The sequence below is a fragment of the Pelodiscus sinensis genome, chromosome 4 (genome assembly GCF_049634645.1).
Source record: "Pelodiscus sinensis isolate JC-2024 chromosome 4, ASM4963464v1, whole genome shotgun sequence".
NCBI lineage: Eukaryota > Metazoa > Chordata > Testudines > Trionychidae > Pelodiscus > Pelodiscus sinensis.
In genome coordinates, this window is record NC_134714.1 from 30,852,175 (window position 1) to 30,879,573 (window position 27,399).

The window sequence follows — 27,399 nt, forward strand, 5'->3', positions numbered from 1 at the left end:
TAAAATACACTAGTTAACAGTTCATCCTAGGACTGGATCAGTCAGGCTGTGTCTAGACTGCATCTGTAATAAGGGACTCTGGAATAAGGGATCTTTCAGAAAAGGCTTTATTTTCTGAAAGATCCACGTCTAGACTGGTGCTTTTTTCTGGCAAAGCTTCGAGCTGGAAAAAAGCAGCAGCCATTTTTATGCAAATGAAGTGGGGGGATTTAAATCCCTGCTTCATTTGCAATTGCGATATGTCTAATTTGCATCCCTTTTACGGAAAAGGGATGCAGTCTGGACACAGCCTCAGTGTTTTCAGGTCATTCCCATCAGTCTAGTACAGGGCTACTCAACTTTGGAAGCCCCGGAGGCCACAATGATACTCAAGAGTACATGTCAAGGGCCACAACTTAAGTGTGTTTGCAAATAGTTTATTTTTCTACTGACAGGCATGAATACAAAGCATGTCCCACAATGCCCCAGCACTCCCAGCACCTCCTACCTGGGGGCTAGAAACGATAACACCCTGTACTCATCTGCTCCAGCCAGCCCGTCTGCTTGGGTCTTTCAGTGTTCACCCTGCCTAGGAGATGCCTCACCATTGTGGAGCATGGTCCCAGTGGAGGCCATGTGTTGAGCCCTATATAAACCCAAACCACACCATGGACCGCATGTTGAGTAGCCCTGGTCTAGTATCCGTGCCTTAGTGTTCAGATATTAAGTGATGGGTGGTAACAAGCGTAAAATAAAACAGGTGATTGCTATCGGTGTGTGATTATTTCTCCCTTACTTTTAGAGAGGTTGAGCATGATCAGATTTGTACTTTTTGGGACAGGAGCTATACCTTCATATTTAGGAAGAGTCTAACCCATTTCTGATGCTACTGTAATCTTAAAAATACCAGACTATGTAGCACTTTAAAGACTAACAAGATGTTTTATTAGGTGATGAGCTTTCGTGGGCCAGACTCACTTCCTCATATCAAATAGTGGAAGAAAATTGGCGTGACCATATATACCAAAGGATACAATCAAAAAAATGAACACATATGAAAAGGACAAATCAAATTTCAGAACAGAAGGGGGTAAGGGGAGGAGGTAAATGTCTGTGAGCTAATGATACTAGAGGTGATAATTGGGGAAGCTATTTTTGTTATGGGTAAGATAATTAGCATCCTTGTTAAGACCTAGGTGTAACGTGTCAAATTTAATCATGAAGGATTCTCTGAATTTGACACTTAGGTCTTAACAAGGATGCTAATTATCTTACCGGTTACAAAGATGGCTTCCCCAATTATCACCTCTAATATCATTAGCTCACAGACACTTACCTCCCCCCCCCATCCTCCTTCTGTTCTGAAATTTGATTTGTCCTTTTCATATGTGTTCATTTTTTTGATTGTATCCTTTGGTATATATGGTCATGCCAATTTTCTTCCACTATTTGATCTGAGGAAGTGGATCTGGCCCACGAAAGCTCATCACCTAATAAACCATCTTGTTAGTCTTTAAAGTGCTATATAGTACTGTTTTTGTTTCAGCTAGACCAGACTAACACAGCTACATTTCTATTACTATTCTTAAAAATACCCTTTCCTATCTCTTTGTTTTCTGTTTGCTCTGTTCTATCTTCATGCGCCTATCTTTTGCTAGAGCCCATTCCCATTTTCCTCCTTTCAATACTAATATTTTATGCACCAGTGTGTTTCTAGTTGGCTGTTGCCTATGGTTAACACTTCTCATTGTCAAATATCTGTCTGGTGCTATCAGTGGTACCCACTCACAGCGACTGCAATAAGGCCTACTGAGGGAGGCTTCTTCCACCTAATTTCATTAAAATGCCCTAAATCCAGCTGACAATTTTTCCCTTCAGTTGAATGGCCAATTATGGGAAATGGGATAATATACTCTGAAAGTGATTTAAATTAATTTCTGAAGTTTCAGAGGAGTAGCGGCGTTAGTCTGTAACAGGAAAAACTTCAAAAACAACAAATAGTTTAGCAGCACTTTATAGACTAACAAAACGTATTGTAGATGGTATCATGCGCTTTGTGGGCACAGCCCACTTCTTCAGATTATCAGAGTTAATTTCTGAGTTGGTGTAGAATAATACTGTGGCTAGCTAAGAAGTAACAATAGTTACCACCATACAGAACAGGGTCGATTTTGAGGGGGCCTGGCACCTGTACACATATAACAGACCCTGCCGCCTCCTTAAAATACCACAAAGGTGCGGGACCATCTCCATCCACTGCTGGTCAACCTGGGCTTGAGACACCGGGGGAAGGACGCACAATTCTAGCCAGTTACAGTGCACGCAGCTGGGACCGCATGGCTCATCGACTGGCTGTAAGCGCCGGTAAATCTCTGACTGGAATAGTTACGAGCCCGGATCTGAGGCTGTAACTGCAGCGACCTGCAGTGCGCGAGCTCTAAAACCACTTCCGCCCCCCCCCCCCTTCCCGACTCCAGTGCAGGCACGGATGTTGTGATCACATGACTGTCAGGGAGGTGGACAGGCCTCGGTTTATTGGTCGGGGTAAGATCACGTGGAAGGCAGAGGGTGAAGGGGTGCGAGACAGCTGCGATGATTGGCGGTACTGAGATTGGGGTGTAGTCACGTGAAGTGGAGGTTGCTGGCTTGGGACAAATAAACATGGAGGCCATCTTCCACGAGAGGGTGAGAGGGCTGTGGGGGAGGGGGTACTTTTGGTTGAGCGGGGGGCGGGAGCGGTGAGGGCGGAGCTGACAGCCTAGGTTGGACGGGGGGATAGGAGGGTATTTCAGAGAATTGGGTAGCAGCTGATGATTGGGCTGGGCTGGAGGAGAAGAGGAAGGGTGGGGTGGGGTGAGAGGTCCTACAGTCCTTCGTAGGGAGGGGAGTTAGTCAGTGGCAGTGCCTGGGGCGAAGGAATGAGGGGGGGGGGTTGCAGCCCATGGCTGGATGCGGAGGCTGATGAATTTCTTCTATCCCGTGGAAGACTTGGAGCAGGGTAGTACTTGAAGCTGTCTTTTTAACGCTTCCCAAAGCGACTACCTGACTCCATTGCCTTATCCACATTGATCTTGATGTTATATTGCCTTCTTCTATAACTTAGTGCTGATGAGGTTCCTCTCGAGTGGAAGGGGAAAGCCAGGTAAAATGACAGTTCAACCAGCTACACCTTAGAAGAAATCTAGGTACCTTTCAAAGGTGGTTACAAGCAGTGTCCATACTACTCCTTTTTATATAGTTTGTTTGCCATGGTGAGGTTTTATTTCTAGAACCTTTTAAAAAGTACAGAAAAAATAGTATTGTGCAGAATGAAGTTTTTACTCTCTTGAGACTGAAGAATGGCTTAAAATGAGAAATGCTTATAAAGATGAGCAGTGGGAGATGTGGGTTTTATTTGTGACTTCTGGCACCATCTTGCTGTGCCTCTGTTCATAGCAACCTCTCTCTGCCTCAGTTTCTGCATGTACAGAGTGGGGATTATGAAACCTGTTTCAAAGTAGGTGTTGTGAAGACTTTTATTTAATGTTAGTACTGTGTTTCTGAAGATGTAAAGCACCATATGAGTGCTAAATATTTTGTTTCCAATGGCAAATACTTCTGCTATTCATGATTGCCTTCAGAGTCCTAAACAGTAACTTCCATACCATTGCATTCCCATGTCTTGCTTATGTCTTGTGTACTTTAATCATTACCAATAACAAGTTTTTCATACTATAATTCTTAATAAACTTCCTTTTGTAAATGTAGGTTGCTCTAGTTACTGAGAGATACAGTAACTAAATCAAACCAAACTAGTTCCTATCTGAGTTAAATGCCCCTTCCAAAGAAGGCAACCTAAAAAACCACAACTTCTTTTGTTTTTAAAATAAGTTCCTATGGAAAGATGGCTTCACAGACTTGGAATGAAAAAAGTAATTCTGCTGAAACTAGATTAATAGGTAGAGTAGTATTAATAAGATCAAAGTTGCACAGGAATTGCTATTGTTTAAGTAGTGTAAGGTGCAATTATTTTACATCAGTGTGCAGTACAAGAAACGTGTATACATTTATGAAAACATTTGCTATTTGACAATGTAGTAATCCAGATTACTGAGGTGGAATTAAAACATCTATATATAAAAACAAAGTTTCCAGCGGGATGACAGAGTGATGTCGTCTGTCACTTTGACTCCCCCAGCCTCTCTCACCCCCGGGCTCTGTGGAGTCATCTGTCACATGGAAAAGTGGAGCTATAGGGAGCTGGGGGTGGGTGCTGTCTAGCCTGTGGCCACTCAAGCTTCTTTGGAGCAGGCAGTGGTGGAGCTGAGCTGGGGAGTAGGCAGCTATGAAGCAGGGTGGCCTAACTCCATGTGTGGCAGCCACTTCACAGCCTCCCTTTGCCCACTTGGTCCTGGGTGCCTTGGGTCACAGCCAGGAGCCACTTGAGAAGAATAGAGGCAGAGATGTCTGTGTCCCTGATGTGTGCCCTTGCCTGTGGGTTGCTGGTGGAGGAAGTGGGGGTGGATTGGCTCTCTGCATCCTCCTGCCAACAGGATACCTAGCTCAGTCCTACAGTGCATGGGGCATGCCAGGTTCCTTTGTCACTGACTGCATGGAAATGCTCCCAAGGGGCGCAGAGGTGAGGGGTTCCCCCACCCACTGAACACCTCCCCCCACACTGGGGCCTTCACCCACACCCCACCCCTGCCAGCTTCATGAGGCATAAGTTGGGGGCTTAGCTCTCTCTCCCCACCATGCTGCCCCCATTGGGCCTTTGTCCCCTCCCCCGCCCCAGACTCCATGCCACATGGGCTGGTGGTTTACCCCCTCCCTCACATGCTGCCGCCCCACCCAAAGGACTCCATATGGCTCAAGTTGGAAGGCTAATTCCCTTGCCCCCTGAGGGGTCACACAGGGACAGCCCAGCAGTGTTTGGAGCAACTGCCAAGCCAATGGTGCTGTTTTCTTGCTGGTTAGGTTTCCCATTTGTGGGAGAGGCAGAGCGTGTGGAGGGAGGGAGGAAGGGGGATAGGGTGATGTGGTAAAGGAGGATGGGGGTGAAGGGGGATATAGGAATGGAGGCAGGGGGATGGGCAGTGTAGGGGTATGGAAGGGGAGGGGTTAGAGAAGGATGGGAGGGTAGGGATAGGCAGGGGGGGAGAGGGGCTAGGGACAATGGTTGTAAGAATGGAGCCAAGGGGGTGAGGATAGGGATGGATGAAGGTGATGGGGAGGTTGAGAGGTTTGGGAGGATGGTGGGTATATGAATGGAGGCAGGGGTATGGGGGTAATAATGGAAGGGGGGGTGGACTGTGGGCCATGGAGCTCCAGGCCCCAGTTCCCTCCCCTCCCCTTCCCATCCCATAACAGCACATGCGCTTCCCCAGAAGCCAAATCCAGTGTGGAACCTGTGGCCGGGGGTGGAGATCCAAAAGGCTAGGGCTGACATGGCCCCATCCCTCACTGGCAGGAGAGCCAGGTCTGCTTACCCCCAGAGACAGGGGGGTTGGTGAGCATAGCAAGCAGGGGGCACTGTCCCATAGTCTAGTTAAATATCTGAAGCAATAAGCAACATATTCTATTCTGTTGTGACATCTGTTTTCATAGATTTTAAAGACAGAAGGGACCATTGTGATCATCTAGTGAGCCTGACCTCCCATGTAGGTGGAACTTCCTCCAAAATAATTCCTGGAATTTATCTATTAGAAAAACATCCAATCTTGATTTAAAAATTGACAGTAATGGAGAATCTACCACCACCCATGGTGAATTGTTCCAGTGGGTAATTACTTTCTGCATTAAAATGTATGCTTTATTTTCAGTCTGCACTTGTCAAGCTTCCACTTCCAGTCATTGGGTCATGTCTACCTTTGTCTACTAGACAGATGAGCCCATTATTAGTTGTTTGTTCCTTATGTAGGTACTTATAGACTGTGAGCATGGCCCCCCTTAACCATTTCTTTGTTAAGATAAAAAGATCACACTCCTTGAGTGTGTTGCTGTAAGGCAGGGCTTTGGAGGACCCCGGGGCTGCAATGATTCTCAAAGCATATGCCAAGGGCTGCAACTTCAGTGTGGTTGCATGGACATGCAGATAGCTTCTTTCACGTTGAGGGGCATGAATACAAAAATTAAGGCAAGACTACTCAACACACAGACCCCATTTAAGTCAGTTCTGCTGATATTAATAAAATGCAATATTTACCTAGTTTCCATCTATATGACAGCACTTTTAATGAGTAATGACAATCCAGGAATTTGATTACTAAAACACATATCAGCAGAAGACCATTATATTGACTACTTTTTTGTTTTGGCTCCCACCTGCAGGCCGCCTGTTGAGCCCTGCATAAATCCAAACCTCATCACGGACCACAAACAAACGGGCTGTGGGCCAAGTAGCCCTGCTGTAAGGCATGTTTTCTAATCCTTTGCTTATTCTCGTGGCTCTTTGGATAACCCACTTCTTGAATTGTGAACATCAGAACTGGAAACAATATCATAGCTGCAGTTGTGCCAGTACCAAAACCAGAGGCAAGAAAAACTTCTCTACTCTTACTTGAGAGTCCTTTGTTTATGGCCCCCAGGATTGTGTTAGCTCTTTTGGCCACAGCATTACATTGGAAGCTCATGTCTCGCTGACTGTCTACCACGGCATCCAAACCTTTTTTCAAAGTCACTGCTGTGCAGGATAGTGTACACCATCCTGAAAGTATGGCATACATTCTTTGTTCCCAGATGTATGTATTTACATATGGCAATATGGAAATGCATATTGATTGCTTGTGGCCAGTTTACCAAGGGAACTCAATTGCTCTGAGTCAGTGATCTGTCCCGTTCATTATTTACCATTAGGAGATTTACCTGGTATCGTTGGATCCTTAACTCAATTAATTTTTGCATTTCTTCTTTTAAATCAGGGGTTCCCAAACTTTTTGACACGGGGACCAGTAAATCTATTCATGAGCTTTTGGAGGACTGGTAACGTTCATTTGCATATTCAATAAGCAAAAGATGAATATTCAGATAAGTTGTTTCTGGTCCTCCCAAAGCCCCCAGTGCCAGCGTTAGCAAAGCTTTTGATACAGTCACTCACAATATTCTTGCCAGCAAGTTAAGGAAATATGGATTGGATAAATGGACTGTAAGATGGATAGAAAGCTAGCTAGACCAGGGTTTCCCAAACTTTTTACTTTAGTTGGAATCTGTTTTTTTTCAGTATTGTCTTTTGAAGTCCAAAAATATAAACGCATATTAAAAAAAAAGAATGAAAAATGAATAAATTTTCAGTGTTTCACCCGGCTACATTCTCCACCCAGCCTGGGCCAGGGCTTGGGGGACCCAGCGCCACATGAGCACTTCAGGAGGCGGGAGCACAGGCAGATTGGGGGTAGGGTATCTGGCTAGGAAGGAGGGTGGAAGGAAGGGTAGGGTTGCCAGGTGTCTGGTTTTGTACTGGACAGTCCGGTATTTGAAGGTTTTGTCTGGGAAAGAAATTACCAGACATATAAAATGCCTGGTATTTTCTAATTAGGTACATTTTATTATAATTAGGTGTATTATTCCTTAGCTGCCTGGCTGGTAGATGTGCTTACGCAGTCTGAGTGTGTCTACCTGCCAGGCAGTTCGCAACTACTCCAGGGAGGGTATGTGGGGGAGAGGGGGCAAAATGGAATCTCCGGCCAGACTCACTCATCTGCCAGGGTCTGCAGGGTCTGCATGTGCGCAGGTCAGTCCCGCTTCCCCCCTTTCTCTTCCCGATCTCCCCAGTCCAGCCCTCCTGCCCCTGTCCAGCCCTGCTTCCAGCAGCCGGTTCACCCACCACCTACCAATCTCCCCCGGTCAGCCCTGCTCCCCTGATGACCCCCCTTCTCCCCCACACCAGCCCCACTACCCCCGTCCAGCCCTGCTTCTGGCAGTTGATTCTCCCGTCCTCCTCCTCCTGATCTCCCCCGGCCAGCTCCCCCTATCCCCCGTGCAGCCCTGGTTCCGCCACCTGCCCTCTCTGATCTCCGCCACCGGATAGCCCCGCTGCCCCCAACCCTGCTTCCGCCGCCCACCCACATGCCCGGATCTCCACGGGACAGCCCCACTCCCTCAGTCCTGCTTTCGCTGCCCGCATTTCCGCGGGACAGACCTGCTGCTTCCAGCCCTGCTTTGGCCGCCCACCCACCTGCCTGTTCAGATCTCCACCAGGACAGCCCCGCTGCCGCCAGCCCTGCTTTTGCCACCTGCCTGCCCGCCTGGATCTCTGTGGGACAGCCCCGCCGCTCCCAGCCCTGCTTTGGCCACCCGCTTGCCTGCCCACCTGCCCGGATCTCCACCGGGACAGCCCCGCTGCCCCCAGCACTGCTTCCCAGCGGCTGGTTCCTCCCTCCTTCCTCCCAGCCCACCACGCTCTGCTCCTCTCCCGGCAGCCATGCTGAGGCCTGGTATTTTTTTCCCGCAGCTCGGTACTGGGCCGCGACCCATAGTTTGGGAAACGCTGTTTTAAATTATTACCTGGGGGTACAGTATGCAGGCTTCCCTGGGGAAAGAACTGCTCTCGTGCAGCAGCTTAGGGCCAGGTGAGAAGTCCTTCTCTATGGTTGTTACCCTCCACCTACTGGAGCTGCATCAGCTCCAGGGGGGTGGATGTCCCCTGGCTGCAGCTGGTCCAGGCACATCTGCACTCCATAGCCAGATTGAGGAATGGAGCAAACTGCACTTTCCACTTGTTACCTGGGAAAAACCAGAAATGTTCCTATATGAATGGGGAGGAAGGCTTTTGGCTCTCCCTAAAGGGTACATGGGAGGGTGGGACACTTGGGGCTGGGGTAGTCTTGGACGGGAGAGGGGGAGCATGTCTTCAGCCTGTCCCTTTCACCTGCCTGGTGATTGTCTCTTTTTTTTTTTTATGCATCTCTGTACACATTGGGGAGAGCTTCAGTCTGTCCTTCCCTGCACAAACAAACCCTTACATTGCTTTAAGTTATGATAAGAGGAAGCGCTATATCAAATTTGGTGGTCCTAGCTTTTACTTTTTAGGAGGAGTTCTTGCCTTCCCTATGTTTTGAGTGTGTGTGTATATAGAAAGCAACAAGGAGTCCTGTGGCACCTTATAGACTAACAGGTTTATTGGAGCATATGCTTTCGTGGGCAAAGACTCGCTTCATCAGATGTGTACATTGAAGTTCAAACATTCATGTGTCTTTACTTTATAAAACACATAAGCTACGTCAACACTGGCATGATTTTCCGAAATGCTTTTAACGGAAAACTTTTCCGTTACAAGCATTTTCGGAAAAGCACGTCTAGATTGTCAGGATGCTTTTCCGCAAAAGCACTTTTTGCAGAAAAGCGTCCGTGGCCAATCTAGACACGCTTTTCCGCAAAAAAGCTCCATGGCCATTTTCGCGATCGGGGCTTTTTTGCGGATAACAGTACTGTGCTGTCTACACTGGCCCTTTTGCACAAAAGTCTTTTGGAAAAAGACTTTTGCCCGAACGGGAGCAGCATAGTATTTCCGGAAAAGCACTGACGATCTTACATGAGATCATCAGTGCTTTTCCGGAAATTCAAGCGGCCAGTGTAGACAGCTGGCAAGTATTTCCTCAAAGGAGATGATTTTGCAGAAAAGCTTGCCAGTCTAGACACAGCCATACTATACGCATGTGTACATTTAGAAGTGAATACATGCCCCCACATTTAATAGATGCAATAGTTTGAGGCAAACTTGCAAAGTCTTCATGGCCTAGGTAAGTATTGCCATGGTGGGGGGAAGTTACACAGGGGCATGTGGCACTGGTGTGGAAGGAAAAGAAGAGGGAACATTATATGGGACAAGTGCAGCTGGTATGGCGAATGGGAGAGAATAGAGTCTGTAGCCGGTATGGTTTGCAGGAATAGTGGGGAGTCCTCCTGTGACTTAATCATTCTGCAGAGACTTCTGTCACTGGCCAATTCTTAAAATATTTTCTAAATTAAAAAAAAAAATATCGGCGTTCTGTGAAGCCATAAAAACTAATGCATTTATTTGAGTATAAATTTTTGTGGGCAAAAACAATTTCATCAGATGCAGTTAGTCAGTTTTTACTCACGAAGGGATATGCCCAAATAAATGTTAATCATTAAGGTGCCACAGGGCTCCTCATTGTTTTTGCAGATACAGATTAACACAGCTATCCCTCTGACACTTATACATTAAAAAATGTTTGAATGTCTTATGAAATAAAATGGGGTTTGTGTTAAGAATGTTAAAATGCAGGTAATTGTGTAAACATGTAACCAGTGAAAAACTCAATGCTTACATGCATCCACAGCCACCTGCTTCCCAGGAGCCAGTGCATACTGCTTCTGGGGAACCAGCTGCTGCCCAATGGCATACAGGTTCCCCAAGAGCCAGTATGTGCTCAGATCTGGCTTTTAAGCTGGCTCCCCATGCATACTGGCTCCCACCTGCAGCCCCGTTTCCAGGGAGCTGGCTGTTGCCTCTGATACTGTGGCAGCAGTGTGGGGAGGCAGTGGGCTCCCCAGGAGGGGGTGAGAGGCTGTGTGTAATCGTGAATGTTAAGCCTAGGTTTATCAGTTAACCATTTACACCGTTATATGCTCACATCCCTAGTTTGAATGTGTGCATCAGACATGTTCTTCATGCTATTCTCTAAAGCCAGGTAAGTAATGCATTGAAGAAAAGCTTGGGGTAAATATGCTCCCATGGCAAATATAGATGATTGAAGCAATGAAGGTATAACAAAACATTAAAACAATTCTTGTATCTATTTTTGTTCCTTTACAATTTTAGCAAGAAGGTTCATTGTGTGCTCAGCACTGTCTGAATAATTTACTACAAGGGGAGTATTTCAGCCCAGTGGAGTTATCGTCTATTGCACAACAGCTAGATGAGGAAGAGAGAATGAGAATGGCAGAAGGAGGCGTTTCTAGTGAAGAGTATAGGACGTTTTTACAGGTAACTATCATGTTAACTTTATTCGATTATTTGATATTTGTTTGGCTTCTCGAAACAATTTTTTCTTTTACAAATTTGTTATTGTTTTATTGTGGAAACTTCATTTTCAGGTGATAACACTTTCCAATTTTATAGGTTTTTTTTATCCTACTTCAAATTGACATTTATAAATATTATTTCACTACTAAAGCATCACTATACTTCTGAGAGAAATATATTATACCCATATTACTGGCATGGAGAGAAGGATATGGGATTTGTGTAAGGCATACAATAAGCCAGTGGCACAAATGGGAACAGAATACAGAAATTCTCATGTCCAGTCTCTGTTCTGAGAGCTTGGCATTGGTAATTTAAAGACTTGGTTTTTTTTTCATTAATAAATGTATTTTGAGCAGGATGATCAGTCTTTCTTTGGAGTGGGGGTACTGAGTATTGGCAGTAGATGTACACAGTAGTATTTATTTTTACAGCTGGTTTCATATAATCCTTTTTAGATGCTTGAGCTGATCATAATTTTTCTTTTCCTCCTCCATCCCACATTGAACAGCAGCCTTCTGGAAACATGGATGACAGTGGCTACTTCTCTATTCAAGTAAGCACAACTCTGTGGTCAGAACAATTTCTTACAACCCATGCAGTTACACAATATGTATCTTTAAATTTAAAAAATTCTGATAATATTTTGTAATTATTTTCCAATTTCTAGCATGTAAGATTAATGCAGGAGAATTCAGGGTTTCTAGAACATCAGTTTAAATTATGGACTTCAGAGGCTTTCCTAATGATTACAGGGTCCATTAGAGGATCTTTCTCTTACAAAATGATCTGCAAAATAAAAAAGCTGCAGAATTTGAGTTTCAAAGGCTTTATTATCCATTTCTGAAATATTAGCACTATTTGGGAAAAAAAAGTTTATTTTTAAAAAGGGAACTTAGGAAATATTGTAATTAATCTTTTAAATATCTATAATAGAACCAAAAATCCCTGTAAAATCCCAGACTTGTACCTTTACTTAAATTGGATCCCTAGATAATGGTCTATACCTTTTTGTTTCTCACTATTTCTTTCCATACTGTCATGTGAGTTTCTGATATTCTGTTTTGTAGATGCACTAGGATCTCTTTTCATTTGTTCATTTTACTTCTGAGTCTCATTCCTGAAATATGTTTTCTGCCATTGCCAGCATGGCAGTTGCTTTCTTCCTAACTTTACTGCATTGACTTTGAAGTTGATAAAAATTGCTTCCTGTTTTGTTTTACTTTATTTCTGTACCATCTCTTTGCTCACTTGCTACACTGTTGACTGACTGCGGTGAAGATAAATTGTTAATCTGTCCCCTCTCCCCCAGGCCTTTATCCCAAACCGCTTTAAATGAGTAGTGTTAAGAGGTTGGATTCCATCCATAAATTTCCAACTTACTGAATAATATTGAAAGTTAGTTAGACACTTAGCAAATATCAGGGAGATCCCTAGTTGGAAGTCTAGCATTTTTTGGTAAGTCTTAATGCTCTGTAAAGATCTATACAACTTATAATGGACTCGGGATCTTGTTGTAACATGATTCTAGTTTGTAGTGCAACAAAGTTAAGGACATATTTGAGTTAAAAGCCTTAGTGGTCATGTTTTTAACAAGGATGAGAGTAATCCCTAAATATGTAAACAGTAGCCCTTCTGCTGTTTCTTGTGTTATCTTAATGGCTGCAAAATGCCAAACAATTTTAATAATGGCAGTTTTGAGGGTGAAAATACGAAGGTAATAGGTGTACAGCTGGACACAAGGCTATAACATAATCAAGGAGGTGTGCTTTTGTGAGAACCTCTCTGTCAAAGTGTAGTTTTGTAATTCATCTTTGTTGTATATGCTATCTATGTTGTATGGTGATTGTAGATTCATGAAGGTTGCATTTTGAGTATCATGATCCCGAGGTTTCCTTTTTATATCAACTTTTTAAAAGCACAGCTTTATGAAAACAATATAATTGTTCATAGTGGTTAAAATGGTTGCATTGCTTAAATTTGGAGTTGACTGATTTGTCTCATGAAAAGTACTATTTTTTAACAGGTTATAAGCAATGCCTTGAAAGTTTGGGGTTTAGAACTAATCCTCTTCAACAGCCCAGAATATCAGAGGCTCGGGATCGACCCTATGTAAGACTTTCTTTTTAGCACCCTACTTTCATTTTACAGAAATTTTAACGCTGAAAATCTGTAATTACTCAGTTTCTTTTAAAATTTCTATTTCAAGCTCTGTTACATTTTGATGTATCTCTTTTTATCCCCTCAGCCTTTTATTTTTCATATTTTGGGGATTAATGTGACCTGTCCTCTGAGCCTTCATGACATCTCAGTATCTGTGGCATCACAGCATGCTGACTGAGTTGCATGTGATGTCATATATGCTTTATGACATTACTAGGTTTATGTAGACTTTAGTACATAATTAAAAAGAACACTTTAAAATATTATGAATTATAATAAGAGTAATTTAAACAATCTATAGTATCAGAAGTTACATTGTATTGCCAAAATATTGTCATTTATGTATAAATTAGTGAAACAAAGAATTTAAAAGTTACTCGGAGCTCCAGTATTAGAAAATGTAATGTTATGTGTGCCTTGTGTTTTTCTTTTTACAGAAATGAAAGATCATTTATTTGTAATTATAAGGAACACTGGTTTACAGTTCGAAAGTTAGGAAAACAGGTGAGAAAGTTCAAAAGTTAGGAAAACAGATTGTTGAGACCATGTGCTAGCCTTTCATCTTTGAAGGTCTGGATTAAAATTTGTTTTAGACTATCCCCAAATAAATAGGTTGGGTAAATGCTTATTTATATCATAATGCTGACAGTCAGGTTGGCATGAATGTTGGTCTAAAAAGGACTCTGGATCAGATCTCCTAAGAAGCTGCATGCAGTTACAGTTTTATGTGACATTGCTATGTATTTTTCAGAAAAGAGCGAAAACTTAATGTTGTATATTGAAGAGCTAGAAAATCATCGTCTTTATAAATTACAGAGGGGTACTGAGGGTCAGATTTTTGTTTGTTTTTGCTGCATTGTACAATACATACTATTACATTGGTACTGTTTGTACTGTAAAAATAAATTGCAGGTAGTCTTTGCATCTAAAAATGGCTAGCTGGTAAATGGAAATTGTGATTAACACAGATATTTATATCTGCCAACATTGGAGAGATTGGAGAGATTATATTAGGGATCATAGTGGGGAAAAGTAGAAATACAGCTTTTAACTTTGTAGGATTTAGGAGAGCTTATAGGAGAAATAGAATCAGATATAGCAAAATGTACTGCTAAAAATAAAGGACGATCTATACTTATGAAGTGTTCATAACCAGATAGCAACGTAGATCAGAAAAAGTTTGTCTTTTTAACACCAACAGATATATTTCAATAACTAATCAAAGTTGTCTCTTTCTAGATGACATTCTGTAATTCTTCCTATAACTAAACTACATTTTTAAAATGTATAAAATGGGGATGTAAAATTTTGATTGATTGGTTAATTGAATAGTCAATGGAATTTGCATCGACTATTCAATTAGTCGATAAGGGCACTTCAAAGGCGAAAGCGCTGTGGGGAGCATGGGACCAGCGGGGTACTCAAGCAGTCCCCCACTGGCCCCATGCTCCCGTGGCATTTCAAAGCGCCAGCGTCACAGGGAGCCCAGGGTCAGCGGGGGAGTTCCCAGCTGACTCCGGGCTCCGCACAGTGATGCAGCTTTGCAATGCCATGTGTAGCCTGGGCAAGCCGCATGCAACATTTCAAAGCGGCAGCACCTAGTGGAGCCCAGGGTCAGCAGGGGAGTCCCCTGCTGACCCTGGGCTCTATGCAGTGCTGCTGCTTTGAAGCACCCCCTCTTCTTCCACCTCCCACTTTGCTGCCTCTTTCTGAGAGGCAGCAGGAGGATTGGGGAAGCGACTAGTCGACTAGCCTATCGACTATCCGATAAGCACTTGCTTATCGGATAGTTGACTAGTCTAGTCCTAATATAACACACTCCTAAAGTAAGCTTTGGAAAACATCTAAAATAGTGGAAAGGAGCTCACAGAGGTTTCTGGAAACAGCAGCGATGCTGACATCCAGATGAGGGTAATAAAAATTTTCTTTATATATTAAGCTAACAAGTCCCTTGCATTGAATGCATGCAACATTCCTGAAAAAACCTCTTTGTTAGAAAATTAAAGCTGAAAATGGTATGGCTACAAGTAATACCTTACACTAGTAATAACATTTCAGGCAAATACAAATTTCAGGAATCTATTATATTGCGGTTTACTTTAAGTGGAAATGACATCTGTCAGCAAGAGAGGTGAAAATAGGGAATGCATTACAGGCTTCCCTTTCAAGATTAGTTTAAATGTAATTATGTTAATTTTGTAAGCATTTTTTAATGTTGGGGCATAATGTTCACTTTAAAACTGTTATCTCATAGGGAGTGTATTCTAGGCTAGATATGTATATCAGATTTATTTATGTATGTATTGTAAATTACCATGTCATACTTTTTTTTTTTTTAACTTTAAAAAGGGGGGATTTTTGGAGTTGACGAGGTAGAATGTTGATAGTATGGTATGGAACCGTTTGACTCCATTCCTGGTGAACAGTAATTAAGACCGCAGTCCTGCAAACACATGTGTGCTCTACTTCAAGGACATGAACAGTCCATTGATTTCATTTAAACATGTTTAAATTTTTGCAGGATTGAGCCCAAATGTTATTGGTGGTTCAGTAGCCTCTGAAATAAATTAATAGTCTCATTCTAAATCTGAGTGGGCATTAGTAGGGCCCTACCAAATGTGTGGTCCAGCTTTGAAGACAGCACAGAAGTAAGGGGGACAGTAGTGCTACCCCCACCGAAAAATAATTTGGTGTTTCTCCCATATGCGCACACACCAACATTTTGGGTCAGGAGTCCAAATTTGAGACGTTCTGGTCTTCCCTGTGAAATCTTTATAGAATAAGGTAATAAAAGCAAGCAAAAGATCAAATTTCACAAGGAGAAACCAGACTTCATGATCTGTGATGCTTTTTTTCATGGTTGTGAATTTGGTAGGTTCCTAGACGTTATCTTCTCTCATAAATAATACATGTATATATTAATTAGCAATCTTGCTAGCTGTTTCAGTAATTTGTCCAAAAACTGAATGGAAATAGAATTCTCTTGCCATCTGAAGTGGCTCTGGAAGGTCATGATTTTAGCATGATAGAAAAAGGTCTTCTTGAGACATTTGCATTTATTGCAAGACTGTATCAAGAACTGTCTGATAGTTTTAATGGATAGTCTATAATATCTACCTCTCCCTTAATTGGATGTGCTTTCAGTTAATACAAGAATTACAATTAATGACTAATTGGTTTTTGGCATATATGTATTTGTTCAATGACTTATACAGACACATCTTTACATCCTATCTCCCCTTCTCTAATATAGGTTGTGTTTGTGACATAGATAATAAGCATTTTCCAAATGAAAAAGTAAATTCAAATTCTTGTTTGATATAATAATTATCTTTAAAATACATGTAGTGAAAACAGTTGCCTAAGATTAAAGCTGTCTTTTTTGTAATATCTGTAAGGCAGCACTGTTATATACATTCCTAATAGAAAATACTCAACTGTTTCCTCCATCGTCCCTTTAAATAGGGATTCTGTCCGTCCTCCACTAACAATAGGAGTCTATGGTGGAGTGACAGAAGGGGGAAAAACCCTCAGTGAATCAAATGATAAATAATTCAAACCAGAATAAACAGTAACAGCAGAAACCAGGACAATTCTTAGAATTGTTCAGAGCTCTCCCCTTGAAGCTCTCCTGAATTAGTAGGGAGGGAGCGTGAAGTTTGTGTCATTTGAAGGGTGGCAAGAAGCAATATTTAAAGTAGTCATGCTTTTGTGCTTGAAAGGAAGTTTTGATATATCACATGATTAGTTTACAAATAATGGAAAATTGCCAGATTGTCAAAAAATGGATTAACATATAAGTCCCCTGCTGATTTTTTTTTTCTTTTCAAATTACAGTGGTTTAACTTGAACTCTCTCCTGATGGGTCCAGAACTAATTTCAGATACATACCTTGCACTTTTCTTGGCTCAGTTACAACAGGAAGGTAATACTAGTTTGAAAATGTTAAATCTAATTGCTTGAAAGAAGGCAATTCAGATCAGATAAATAAGCTTTATTTATAAGAGTGTTTGTAGTAAGTCTGTCTACATCAGTTTTGTGAATGAATCAGTGAAATAACCTGTACCGTCCTTGTAATGAGAGGCAAAGCCTAATATGGAATATCTGTTTTATATTGCTGGTAATAAATTTCATCTTTTTTTTTAAATTATTATTATTTCATGGTATACGTCGTCAGAGGTATTCAGTGATCCACACACCTTATGCTTTGTATTTCTGATTTTTTTTAAATTCACAGGTTATTCTATATTTGTTGTAAAGGGTGACCTGCCAGATTGTGAGGCTGACCAACTACTGCAAATGATTCAGGTACAGCAGATGCAGCGACCAAAATTGATTGGGGAAGAGACTGCACAATCAATGGATCAAAGGTAAGGTAAATAAAGATTTATTTTTAAGTGTTGAGTATAATTGCCTTTAGAGACTGACATCTACAACCAAGGTGCTAAGTAAATTTACCAATTAGCATTAAGTAGGAAGATACAGCCAAAAGAGAACCTACTGCAGAAGGTTATACAATGAAAGTTACAGCTATTCGGGCATATCTGCAGAATGAACAATGAGCAAAAAGTTAAGACCCTGGTATTCAGCATAATGGTGGTCCAAATAGAAGAGGCAGACCCCACAGAGAATGGGTAGATGATATAGTAAGTAGATTGGTGCGGAGCTAGTCTACAGAAACTAAGCCACTCCGCACTGGACAGGGAAAGATGGAAGGAAATAGTGAGGGAGGCATCGGACACCAATGGGCGTTGATGATGACGATGAAGTATCACTAATGCATTATATTTGCTATTATAATTTCACTGAGTTTTAAAGCTGCTCTCCTGATTTATCTTACAACTACAGACTGAATCCTTAAATATTTCTAAATAGTAAAACATTTTAAAATAATCTAGTCAACCTGGTATAGTTTTCTTGCCATTTTATCATGATTCAATTTTACTGCTTATAAAGAGCTTTAAGAGAGTTTTCAGTTTTCAAAGGAATTACTTCATAAATGTCCCTTTCTTTTGATGTACAGGTTAACTTCCATGGCTCTGCAATAGGTAAAAACAGAGATCTTGTGTGGCAATATAGCCTTGTTTATAGAGCATGGGCCTGGGAACCACAAATTTCTGAGTTCTGCCCTTCACAATGACCTCACTAGCACTGTGGTCATGGGCAAACCACCTTAATTTCTTTTGTACTGTTTTTTTATTTGTAAAATGGGGGAAATATATAACTAGCTTAGAAGCTGTGTTGTGAAAATTAAAATGATTTTACAGTATCTTGAAAATGTGGAGCTAAATCGATACAAAGCACTATTCTTACAGTGAGATTTAAATGTAAATGTTATTTCTGGCTGGCCATCATGAGGAATTATCAATTTTGCAGGGTGCAGAAAACTGAACTGGAACAAGCTTTAGACGTTAACCATTCCTTTGGTGGAACAGGCATGTTGGATGAGGATGAGGAGAATTTCCAAAGAGCTCTTGCTCTAAGTCGACAAGAAATTGATATGGAAGATGAAGAAGCTGATCTTCGTAGAGCCATTCAACTTAGTATGCAAGGTAAAAGATTTACTTTAAAAGAGTCTACAATGTATATCCAGCAATCACTTTTGACTAGTTGAGTACTTGTGAAGGGTGAAATCTAACAGATGAAATCTCAATAGGATCAAGTGCCATACCTGTTTTCCCTGCTAATGTGTGTCAGACTTTCTGGAAAGCATGCTTCTAGACATGAAACAATACGTAAGAGTGAACTTTAGTCCTTTTCTTGGGACTCTTCAAAATGTTATGATGCGGATAGTTGATGATCAGGAAGCATATTGAGAGTTAATCTTATTTACATAGCCAGCTGAATGGCCATTAGATAATGATTTTTTGATTGGCTGTCTGGGGTAGATTTGAAACATTGATCTTCAGGTAAAGTTCTCTGTTCCCCAGTCCGCAGAACCAGATCTTTTGTTTAAAGACTTTCCTTGATAATGAACCAAACTCTATCCTCTGTTGTTGTGGTTATATGTTAAAAAAATTTTCCTCATTGAGGTTTGGAGTGGTAATTTCAGCTATCTTATGTTTGTTAATTCAGAATTTCCCACCCTTGACTAGTGTAATGAAATGCCATATTCTAACTTTAGGAGGCTATCGAAGTGAGTTTTCAGACTCTGTATCACAGAATATATCACAGTCATCTGGTACAAGTCAGTCGGAATCACTTTCTTCGGAAGAGCTGCGAAGGAGAAGACAGGCATATTTTGAAAAGTAAAGTATCTGGTGCAAAACTAAATTTGCTTGGTCAAGTAATTATATCTTAGGATAGAATAATGTTCTTTCACAGATTGAGGTCAGATTTAACCTTTTGTCTCTTTTTTAGAGGCCTTTTAGGACATGTATTCTGGAAAACCTATAGTTTCTAATTAGTTACTTGAGATACTGGTAAGAAGGGGATTGTTTCAGTAAGGTTAAGTTCCAGCTATGTACATGCACATAAGTACTAAGATACCATTTTACATGAAGACATGAGTATTGTTATAAATAACACTATATTTTATACATGGTATGAGTCCTTATATTGAGCCCTGCTTCTGGGGTACTGAGGCCTCTATTGTGTGATAGTGTACTTCACACGAAAACACTAAATCATGAAGAGCACTATCAATATCTAATTGGGGTATGTGCCTGAGAGGTGAGATATAAATACAGGGAGTCATATAATTTTCATCTGTTGGGTTCTTTCCTCCTTTACACAAAGGTTGGGCAGAGCTTTTTCCCTGCTAACTACAGCAGGGAGCAAGTAGATTCTTAATACGAATTCAGCTTCTGCTTCAGAATTATAAACCAGTTGCATGTCTTCTATTGTTACTGTTGGTTTTCCTTTTCTCTGTCTTGATCTTGAGAGGAGAAACAAATTGGAACCAGAAAGAAAAGTGTGGTGAAAAGAAGATTGCACTTTGTACAAGTGGATGAGAATGCCAGACATTTGAATTGAAGGGATTTGGGTGCAAAGATATACGATAGTTCCTAACGCCATCCAAATGTTTCTCACTTATTGGCCTTCCATGGAATGAAAAATGACATTTTTGTGGAGGGAAGTTGTCAGAACAGGACCTTATTAAAAGAGACAAAGCATAGATAGGGAGCTTTAAATGGACACTGTGAATTTAAATTGGACCCATATATACATTTTTGGAGAGGAGAGCAGATATAAAACCTCAGATCCATGGAAATATACACAAAGTAAAAACAAATCCCATAAATGCAGTTGTTTTTAAAAACTAAAAATTTTTCTGTAGTGTTTAGGAACCCAGTGATAAGGAATTGAAAGTGATATAATTGACAACTGTCAACGCTGATACAGTTTGAAACTCTCTTAACCTGGATTCTCTGATCCAGCAATATCCATGGTCCAGCACAGATGTTGCAGGGATCCCGGTTGTGCTGGCAGGGCAGTGGGCTGCCCGCAGCAAGCTGACAGTGGGGCCTCCCAGCATGTGGTAGCAGGGCTGCCCAGCGGGGTTGGGAAACCCGGTGCGTAGCTGCCTGGTGGAGCTGGGAGCTGCAGTAGCTCAGTAGGGCAGGGAACTGCAGTGAAGGGCTGCTTGGGGGGGGTCCAGGAGCCTGAGTGTGGCATGTGCAGCTGCCCTGCAGGTCCCAGAGCCCCAGCGTGGGGCAAGCTTTCGAGCTTATATTCTCCTTGAAAGATTCTCTCAGCAATAGTAGTTGGTCCAGTAAAAGATAATACACCACCCTCCTTGTCACTCTCATATCGCAGGATTTACACAGCTACAAAAACCCTGCATACAGTGTATGGTATTGTGCATACATAGGTAAAGAAACTTTGTTTAGAACATCAGATTTTTAAGTTGATAATGTTACTCTGTGATACATTTTAAAAGTTTCCTTTTTCATAATTCTAACCACCCACCATGGGTTCCATACAGTTGAGAATAGGTAATTTTCTATTCTGTCTCCTTTCCCCCTCTCCCCCTTTTTTGGATCAATTTAGATACAGGGTGAATATAGTGAAGTGAGTGCCTAATATTAAAACTCATTAGTTTCTAGATTATCTCACAGTCAAATTTGTATCTGCTCATATTTTCTTAGCTATAGTGTAAATGTGGTAACTTGAATTCTACCATATACTACAAACAGAAGTCTGTCTAGTTTATACTATTTTTGTGCTGCTAGTTTTCTTTTTTCACTAATTTCAACTATTTTGGTAATTTCAGACAGCCGCAACAGTCACAGCAGCAAGGCCTGACCCCAGATAGACATGATAAGCCAACTACAAGTTCAAATGCACTAGAAACAGACCCAGGTATTGTTTTATTCAACCTAATTCCCTTGTTTCCTTTACTTTAACATTAGTAATGTCTGCACTTGGTGCTTCATGAGAGAGCCACTGTTTTTCTTGCTGGGGGAGGATACAATAATCTCTTTGAGAAACGGTTCTGCTTTGTCAACCAGAAGGGTCACTCTTGAGTGATATGAGATCACCTGTCCCATAGGAGTGGACTGTGTTACCTGCACACTACTTTCAGCCTTTGTTGGCCTAAGAATGTAGATTTATTGATTGAATGCATGTTTTTCTTGGGAGTGCACAGCAGGTTCTAGTTTTACTTTCTTGTTTTTGTTTCTAGTTGAGCGCCATGGTGTAGGTATATGCAGCACTTATCACCAACAATAGAATGCACACTGAAAATAAATCTCTCTCTAAATGTCTATTCTCAAGTTTTATAAAAAAAAATACATTAGGCTGGAGCAGAGGCATTTAACACGTTTTCACTCACAATTAAAAATAATAATGTAATTCAGGAAGAAAATAAACCTGCAAACATTACTAGCTTTAAATAATGAAGATCTAAATGCTAATTATACATTACTTTACTTTACATCTTTATATGGAACTGGGGGAGCTGTGCCCCCTGCTTGGTATGCTCGCCAACCCCCCCCCCCCCCCTCACTGGCCAGTTTCACAGACAGAGAACCTGTTAATCTTGCACTGAGCCCAGTTGCTCTCTCTGTGGCCCCAAGTTACTTACACCCTTCTCCAATACCACCCACCACACCCCTGGACAAGCCCCTCTATCCAAATGCTCTTAGCCCATCCCATCTGCTCGTGCCCTTCAATCACCAGCAAATCCCCCTGCCTGCACACTTCCCACTACTGACCCACCTGCCAATAAAATAGTCCAGGGCCCACAGCCCACCCCCCTCCTTCCATCCCTAGCCCCACCTCTGTTCTCATTCCTACACCCCCATTTCCCTGCCTCCATTCCTAGCCCCACCATCCTCCCTAACCATCCTAGCCCCACCATCCATTTCTACCCTCACCTCCATTCCTGCACCCACCCATCCTCTCGAACCCTTCCCCCTCTGCACCTCCACGCTGCCCACCCCCCTGTTTCCATTCCTATATCCGCCTGACCCCCACCATCATGTCTTACCACACCACCTATCCCCATGTATACCCTGATCCCCTTTCCTTCCTTCCTGTGCACACCCTCCCCCCACCCCCACACAGGCAACCTAACCAGCAAAGAGACAGCACCAGGCCTGTATGCAGGAATCTCTGTGGGGGGCTGCTCCATGTGCTGTGACGACAGGATCTGGGCAACTGCCTGGAGAGGGGCAGCAAAAGTGGCATTGCTGAGATGCTGTGAAGTGGGAAAGGGGGATGTCTGTGGGCAGAGGAAATAGAAAGGAGGCAGAGAAAGAGGTTGGAGGGAGGGGCACAAAGCGGGGGTTCCGTTGGGATGCCAGATTGACATGCGGGGATGGGAGTCTGTGAGAGGGCAGGAGAAGGGCTGAGGACACACATGAAGGATGGAAACAGGGCCAAGGAGCCTTGTAGAGAGGAGAGTTTTCCAGGTGCCACCATGCAGAGGCAGGCGCCCTCCTCCCACTCTGGCAAACCCACCGCACCTGGCTGTGTTGGCAGCTGCTGTGAACGCTACTGGGCCTCCACTCTGTGATGCCTCAGGGGTTGCTGGACTGTAGCGGCGGTTTCCACCAGGATAGCTCGGCACTGATGCGGCCACTTGGGATGTGGTGGATGATGCGGGGGCTGGGGTCGCGGAGCTCAGAGCCTGCCTCCCTTACCCATGCAGGTGGGCTGCGCCCCAGGCCTCACACCACCTGAAGCAGCCCCCGGGTCTGGGGGCTGAGAGCCCCCAGTTGGGAGGAGCATGGCTTTGCAGCCCCCATCCCCAGGCAACGAGCCACAGCTCAGCCTGCCCCACACATGCGGTCATGCACCACAGGTAGCTGCCAGAAGGGGACATGGTGAGTAGTTGCTTCCCCTGAGGTAGGGGCTGCCAGGGACCACCCAGCGTGCAACCAGCATCTCCCTTTGGCCGCTTCTCCTGTGGGCCTGTTCTCACACAGTGCCTCTGGCCCAGGAAGGTTCCCAAAGCCTTCAGGTCCAGCTGCCCTAGAGCCCCTTCCTGGGGTTTCCCCTCCAAGAAATGGTAGCAGCGCTGTCGCAGCCCCATTCCACGCTGCAGGCTGATACGGATCAGTGCTCAGGCCCTGAATGAAATGGCTTCCTGCTCTGGCAAAGCCACCTGGCAGTCCAGCCTGTGTAGATTCTGTCTCCAAAGGGTCCTGCCTGCTCTGCTCTGGTTGCAGCCTTTCAGGGGGTGGAATTTAACCACGCTGGGTTGTAAGGCGGTTTTGCCAGTCCCTGAATAGTGTCCGGGGCAGGGAGGCCGTGGGAGAGCAGAGCCTGCAGGAGCCTGTTTTCCCACAGGAAAAACTTTTTTATCTAAATAGAGAGATGAGTAGAGGCCATTGAAAAGTAAATCTGAAATGATCATTTGATGATAGAAAATAAGGCATCTGAAGGCATTTGAAAAAACATGAAATGATAAACAGAAGCAAAAGTCAAGAAGTGATGTAAAAATGTTTTTATAGCTGCATTCTAGAAGTAATTAAACATAAATAGTTTGTGTATGTTTGTCTTCTTCCAGGAGGCAATATGAGTGAAGAAGACATGCTTCAAGCAGCCATGAATATGTCCTTGGAATCTGTTAGGAACTGCCTGAATACAGAAGAAAAGAAATGAAAACTTTTTTTGTTGTTTCTTTTGGTCAAAACACTCAATCTTCAATGTAATATTCTTGTGTGGAAGCTGTATAAGCAGGGTTCATTTCAGAAACATATGGAAGCAAGGTATTGTTTTACCACAGATGCAAACGGCGTGAGAGTTAAAAGAGGATCTGCAAATAAAAAGATTGCACCAGTTTAGAAATTACGGCCTTGATATTGCAAAACACTTCAACACACACATAACTTTGCTTATGTGAGTAATTTTATTGATTTCAGGAGGACTACTCAAGTGAGCAAAGTTTTATGCAAATAATTTAGTGCCTTGTAGGCTCAGGGCCTGTGTGTTGAATGCTTGAAGAATTGAGCACACAATTTCTAAATTACTGCAATATTCTTATCAGTGAACTCAGATGCCATTCAATTTAATTTTAAAAATAAATACAAAAAAGTAAGGCTGTTAAACATTAAAGAGAAAATAAGGACAATTTTTTAAATGACGGGTAGGCATATTTTAAATGAAACATTTTAATTCAGACTCTTTACTTTCTAGAATATGAGGTCATGATTTTATGTTTCTCTTGCAAGAATTATTGGTGTTTCACTTCCAGAACAGAGCTTTCTGATCTGCTGTTTTGTGTGTTTCTGTAAGAGAAACCCAAAACCATGAGGTCTTGGCAGGTAAAAAGAATTACCTTCAGTATATTTGTAATTATAATGCTAACAAAATTATTTAAGATCTTTTACCTTTTTGTATTTGCAAAAATTTATTATTTGAAAATCATCATTAAAAGAAAGCTCATGTGAAAGTTTTCTTTCTTTAAGTCAGATGACTTGGCTCCCTCTTTGTACTCTTTCTGCTGATTTCTGAAGTTGGCTTTACTGGAGATGGCACTTCTGTCTGTGAATGAGACACAGCTCATGTTGCCAGTTGGGCTAAATAGTTTATTTTGGTCTTTACCATTCCTGTTCTGTTTTTTCTCTTTGGAGTCTGCCCCTTATCTTGGCCTCTCACCATTTCTTTTTTCACACTACTAGTAATAGCAGCTATCTCTTCCCTAACTAGTTAGTTCATCAAGCTGTGTAGAAAGGGGGGAAAGAAAGCAGGAAAAATTTAGATACCATAACTTCAGTGCCACATATCTAAGATGCATTCCTGCACTCTGAAATGACCCTTTGCAAGTAGCTTTGTTAAGACTGACTGTGTGTGTGTGTGTGTGTGTGTGTGTGTGTGTGTGTGTGTGTGTGTGTGTGTGTGTGTGTGTGTGTGTGTGTGTGTGTGTGTGTGTTTCTCAAATGCATTTTATGAATATCTTGTTTGTCAGAATTTTGCAGCTTTTTTGGGAATGGCCTTCATTCATGCACCTTACAATTTGTTTATCATGTTGTTTCTGTTACTGACAAAAATAGGGAGCAAAATATACAAACTAGCTTGTTCAATCAATTGTAAGACATACCCTTTGATACTCAAGATGAATGTGCGATAGAGTGACCAAATTTGGCTATTATCTTTACTGCAACAGTTCAAACATGTTCCTTTTTCATAAATGGTGCTTTAAATATAAATTCTGTTTACATATAAATTATATGGAAATATGTTTTAGATATATGGTGTTTAAGCTGTATTTTATTTAGTATGTAAGCAGTGGCCACGGACATTCTAAGAATAATCTTTTGAAACTATACATTTGATTTCTTTACCAAATATTTTAAAATTATACTGTTGCACCATAGTAATGTATTTAATTATAATTAGAGTGAATTAGATGGGAAGAAACATTCAGCACAGAATAGTACTATATATGAAAGGACCATTAGGATTGGTAAAGATTTGTATAAAAGATGTCGTCTTGATGGCTTAGAATATGATTGTAAGATAGATCCTGAGGCCAAATCTTGTTTCCTTTACTTGTATGATTAGTTTCTGCTGATTTCAGTAGGACTACTTGCATGAGGAAGGCAATGTCGATTTGACCAGAGGACAAGTAATGCTTTTCAGAATTGCTTTTTTAGCTTCACCATTCTCTCTGCCTTTTTAGGCAATACTGTATTGCATTCCCATCTGCCTAACTCACTAACAGGTTAACTCTTTTGCCATGCCTACTAGGGATGTAAAGGGTTATCTGGTTATCTGGTAAGCATCAGCCTTACCAGCATGCTTACTCAGTAACCGGTTAACTGGCGGGCCCAGTCCAGCTGGAGCAGTACCCAGCTGACTGTAGCCAGAGCAGCTCCCTACCTTCGGCGCACTGCAGGCAGAGGGGCTGCTCCAAGGTTAACTGGTTAAACATAATGTCTAACTGGTTAGCTTTTTAACCAGGAATTTACGTACCTGATGCTTGTTGCACAAATTTATTTTTTGTCACTGCTTTAAAAAAAAATGGAAAAAAAACAAACTCAAAACTTTGTGATGCTGAATGGCTGCACAAACCTATCAGTATAGATTTTGGCTTCAGGACTGACTGTTGCTTGAAAATGGAATTGTAAAAGGATGCATAAAAAGCATGAAATATATTTTTTATGTGACTGGACATTCCTATTTTTTTTCTCTGCCTACGTTTTGCCTGCCATAAACATTCTTCTCTTCAGCATGATGAAAGTAACCTCTGGATGAATTTATTTGATTTAATTTAAAATGTAAGATTTTATCTTTATAAATGGATACAGATTTGTAAAGCCTGGTTAAGACTTTTCTTTTTTTTAAAGACATAGTAATTACTAACTTCCTCTTCACTTAAATTAATATTTCTTTAGCTATACATTGTAGTATTTCTATATAAAAATCTTAATTTCTCTATTCTACTGGTGTTAGTTAATTGTTTTTATAATCATGAAAGCATGGAAGTTCATTATTGAAGCACCAAAATCCATTCTCAAATCACCTCACTGCCTAAATATTGTAGCATACAAGAAATTTAAGAACATATGATGCTTAAAAGGCACAACAGGGTGAATTAGATTTTATGGATTAACCATACTCCTTTCAACAAACAGTATAATTCTAAAAAGTAAATGAACTAATGTGCACTTGGCATTCTGCAGAATAATAAACTCACTCAGACTGGTGACCTGTTAGTGAATCAGTTAAGAAGTAGCCCTTACGGCTACATACATTAATTGCTTCAGAGGAAAAGGTGAATATGAACTAGTAACAATACACGTATTACAGGGTAGATCCAAAGTACAGAATGTGTGGAGCTGCCAAGAAGCCATCAATAAAAACTGATCTCATTTTTCTTAGTGTGCATTGTTTGAGTG

The 27,399-nt window shown here is 41.8% G+C and overlaps 1 protein-coding gene across 11 annotated transcripts; it reads left to right on the top strand.

The window, feature by feature from the left end:
* The first annotated feature begins 2,521 nt into the window (after window positions 1–2,521).
* ATXN3 (ataxin 3) lies at window positions 2,522–26,995 on the top strand. Of its 11 annotated transcripts, none has more exons than XM_075926693.1 (12): window positions 5,685–5,740; window positions 6,289–6,367; window positions 10,742–10,906; window positions 11,457–11,501; window positions 12,972–13,057; window positions 13,546–13,612; window positions 16,946–17,033; window positions 17,346–17,478; window positions 18,485–18,660; window positions 19,233–19,356; window positions 21,324–21,412; window positions 24,066–26,995. In XM_075926693.1, exons 1-12 carry the CDS (start codon window positions 5,700–5,702, stop codon window positions 24,158–24,160), a joined length of 1,188 nt encoding a protein of 395 aa, XP_075782808.1. In that variant the 5' UTR covers window positions 5,685–5,699; the 3' UTR covers window positions 24,161–26,995. The 11 variants fall into 11 exon arrangements, with proteins under 11 accessions (XP_075782810.1, XP_075782811.1, XP_075782816.1 ...); XM_075926694.1 differs by having other exon boundaries at window positions 11,460–11,501; XM_075926695.1 differs by lacking the exons at window positions 5,685–5,740; window positions 6,289–6,367 and adding an exon at window positions 2,522–2,664.
* Window positions 26,996–27,399: the final 404 nt, after the last annotated feature.

Bases quoted from the DNA above. Each gene is read 5' to 3' on its own strand.
- ATXN3 (XM_075926693.1), top strand. From the start codon at position 5,700: ATGGAGAATCTACCACCACCCATGGTGAATTGTTCCAGTGG. The intron at 13,613-16,945 runs GTGAGAAAGTTC...TTCAAATTACAG, and splicing joins TTCGAAAGTTAGGAAAACAG to TGGTTTAACTTGAACTCTCT. The intron at 17,479-18,484 runs GTAAGGTAAATA...TCAATTTTGCAG, and splicing joins GCACAATCAATGGATCAAAG to GGTGCAGAAAACTGAACTGG.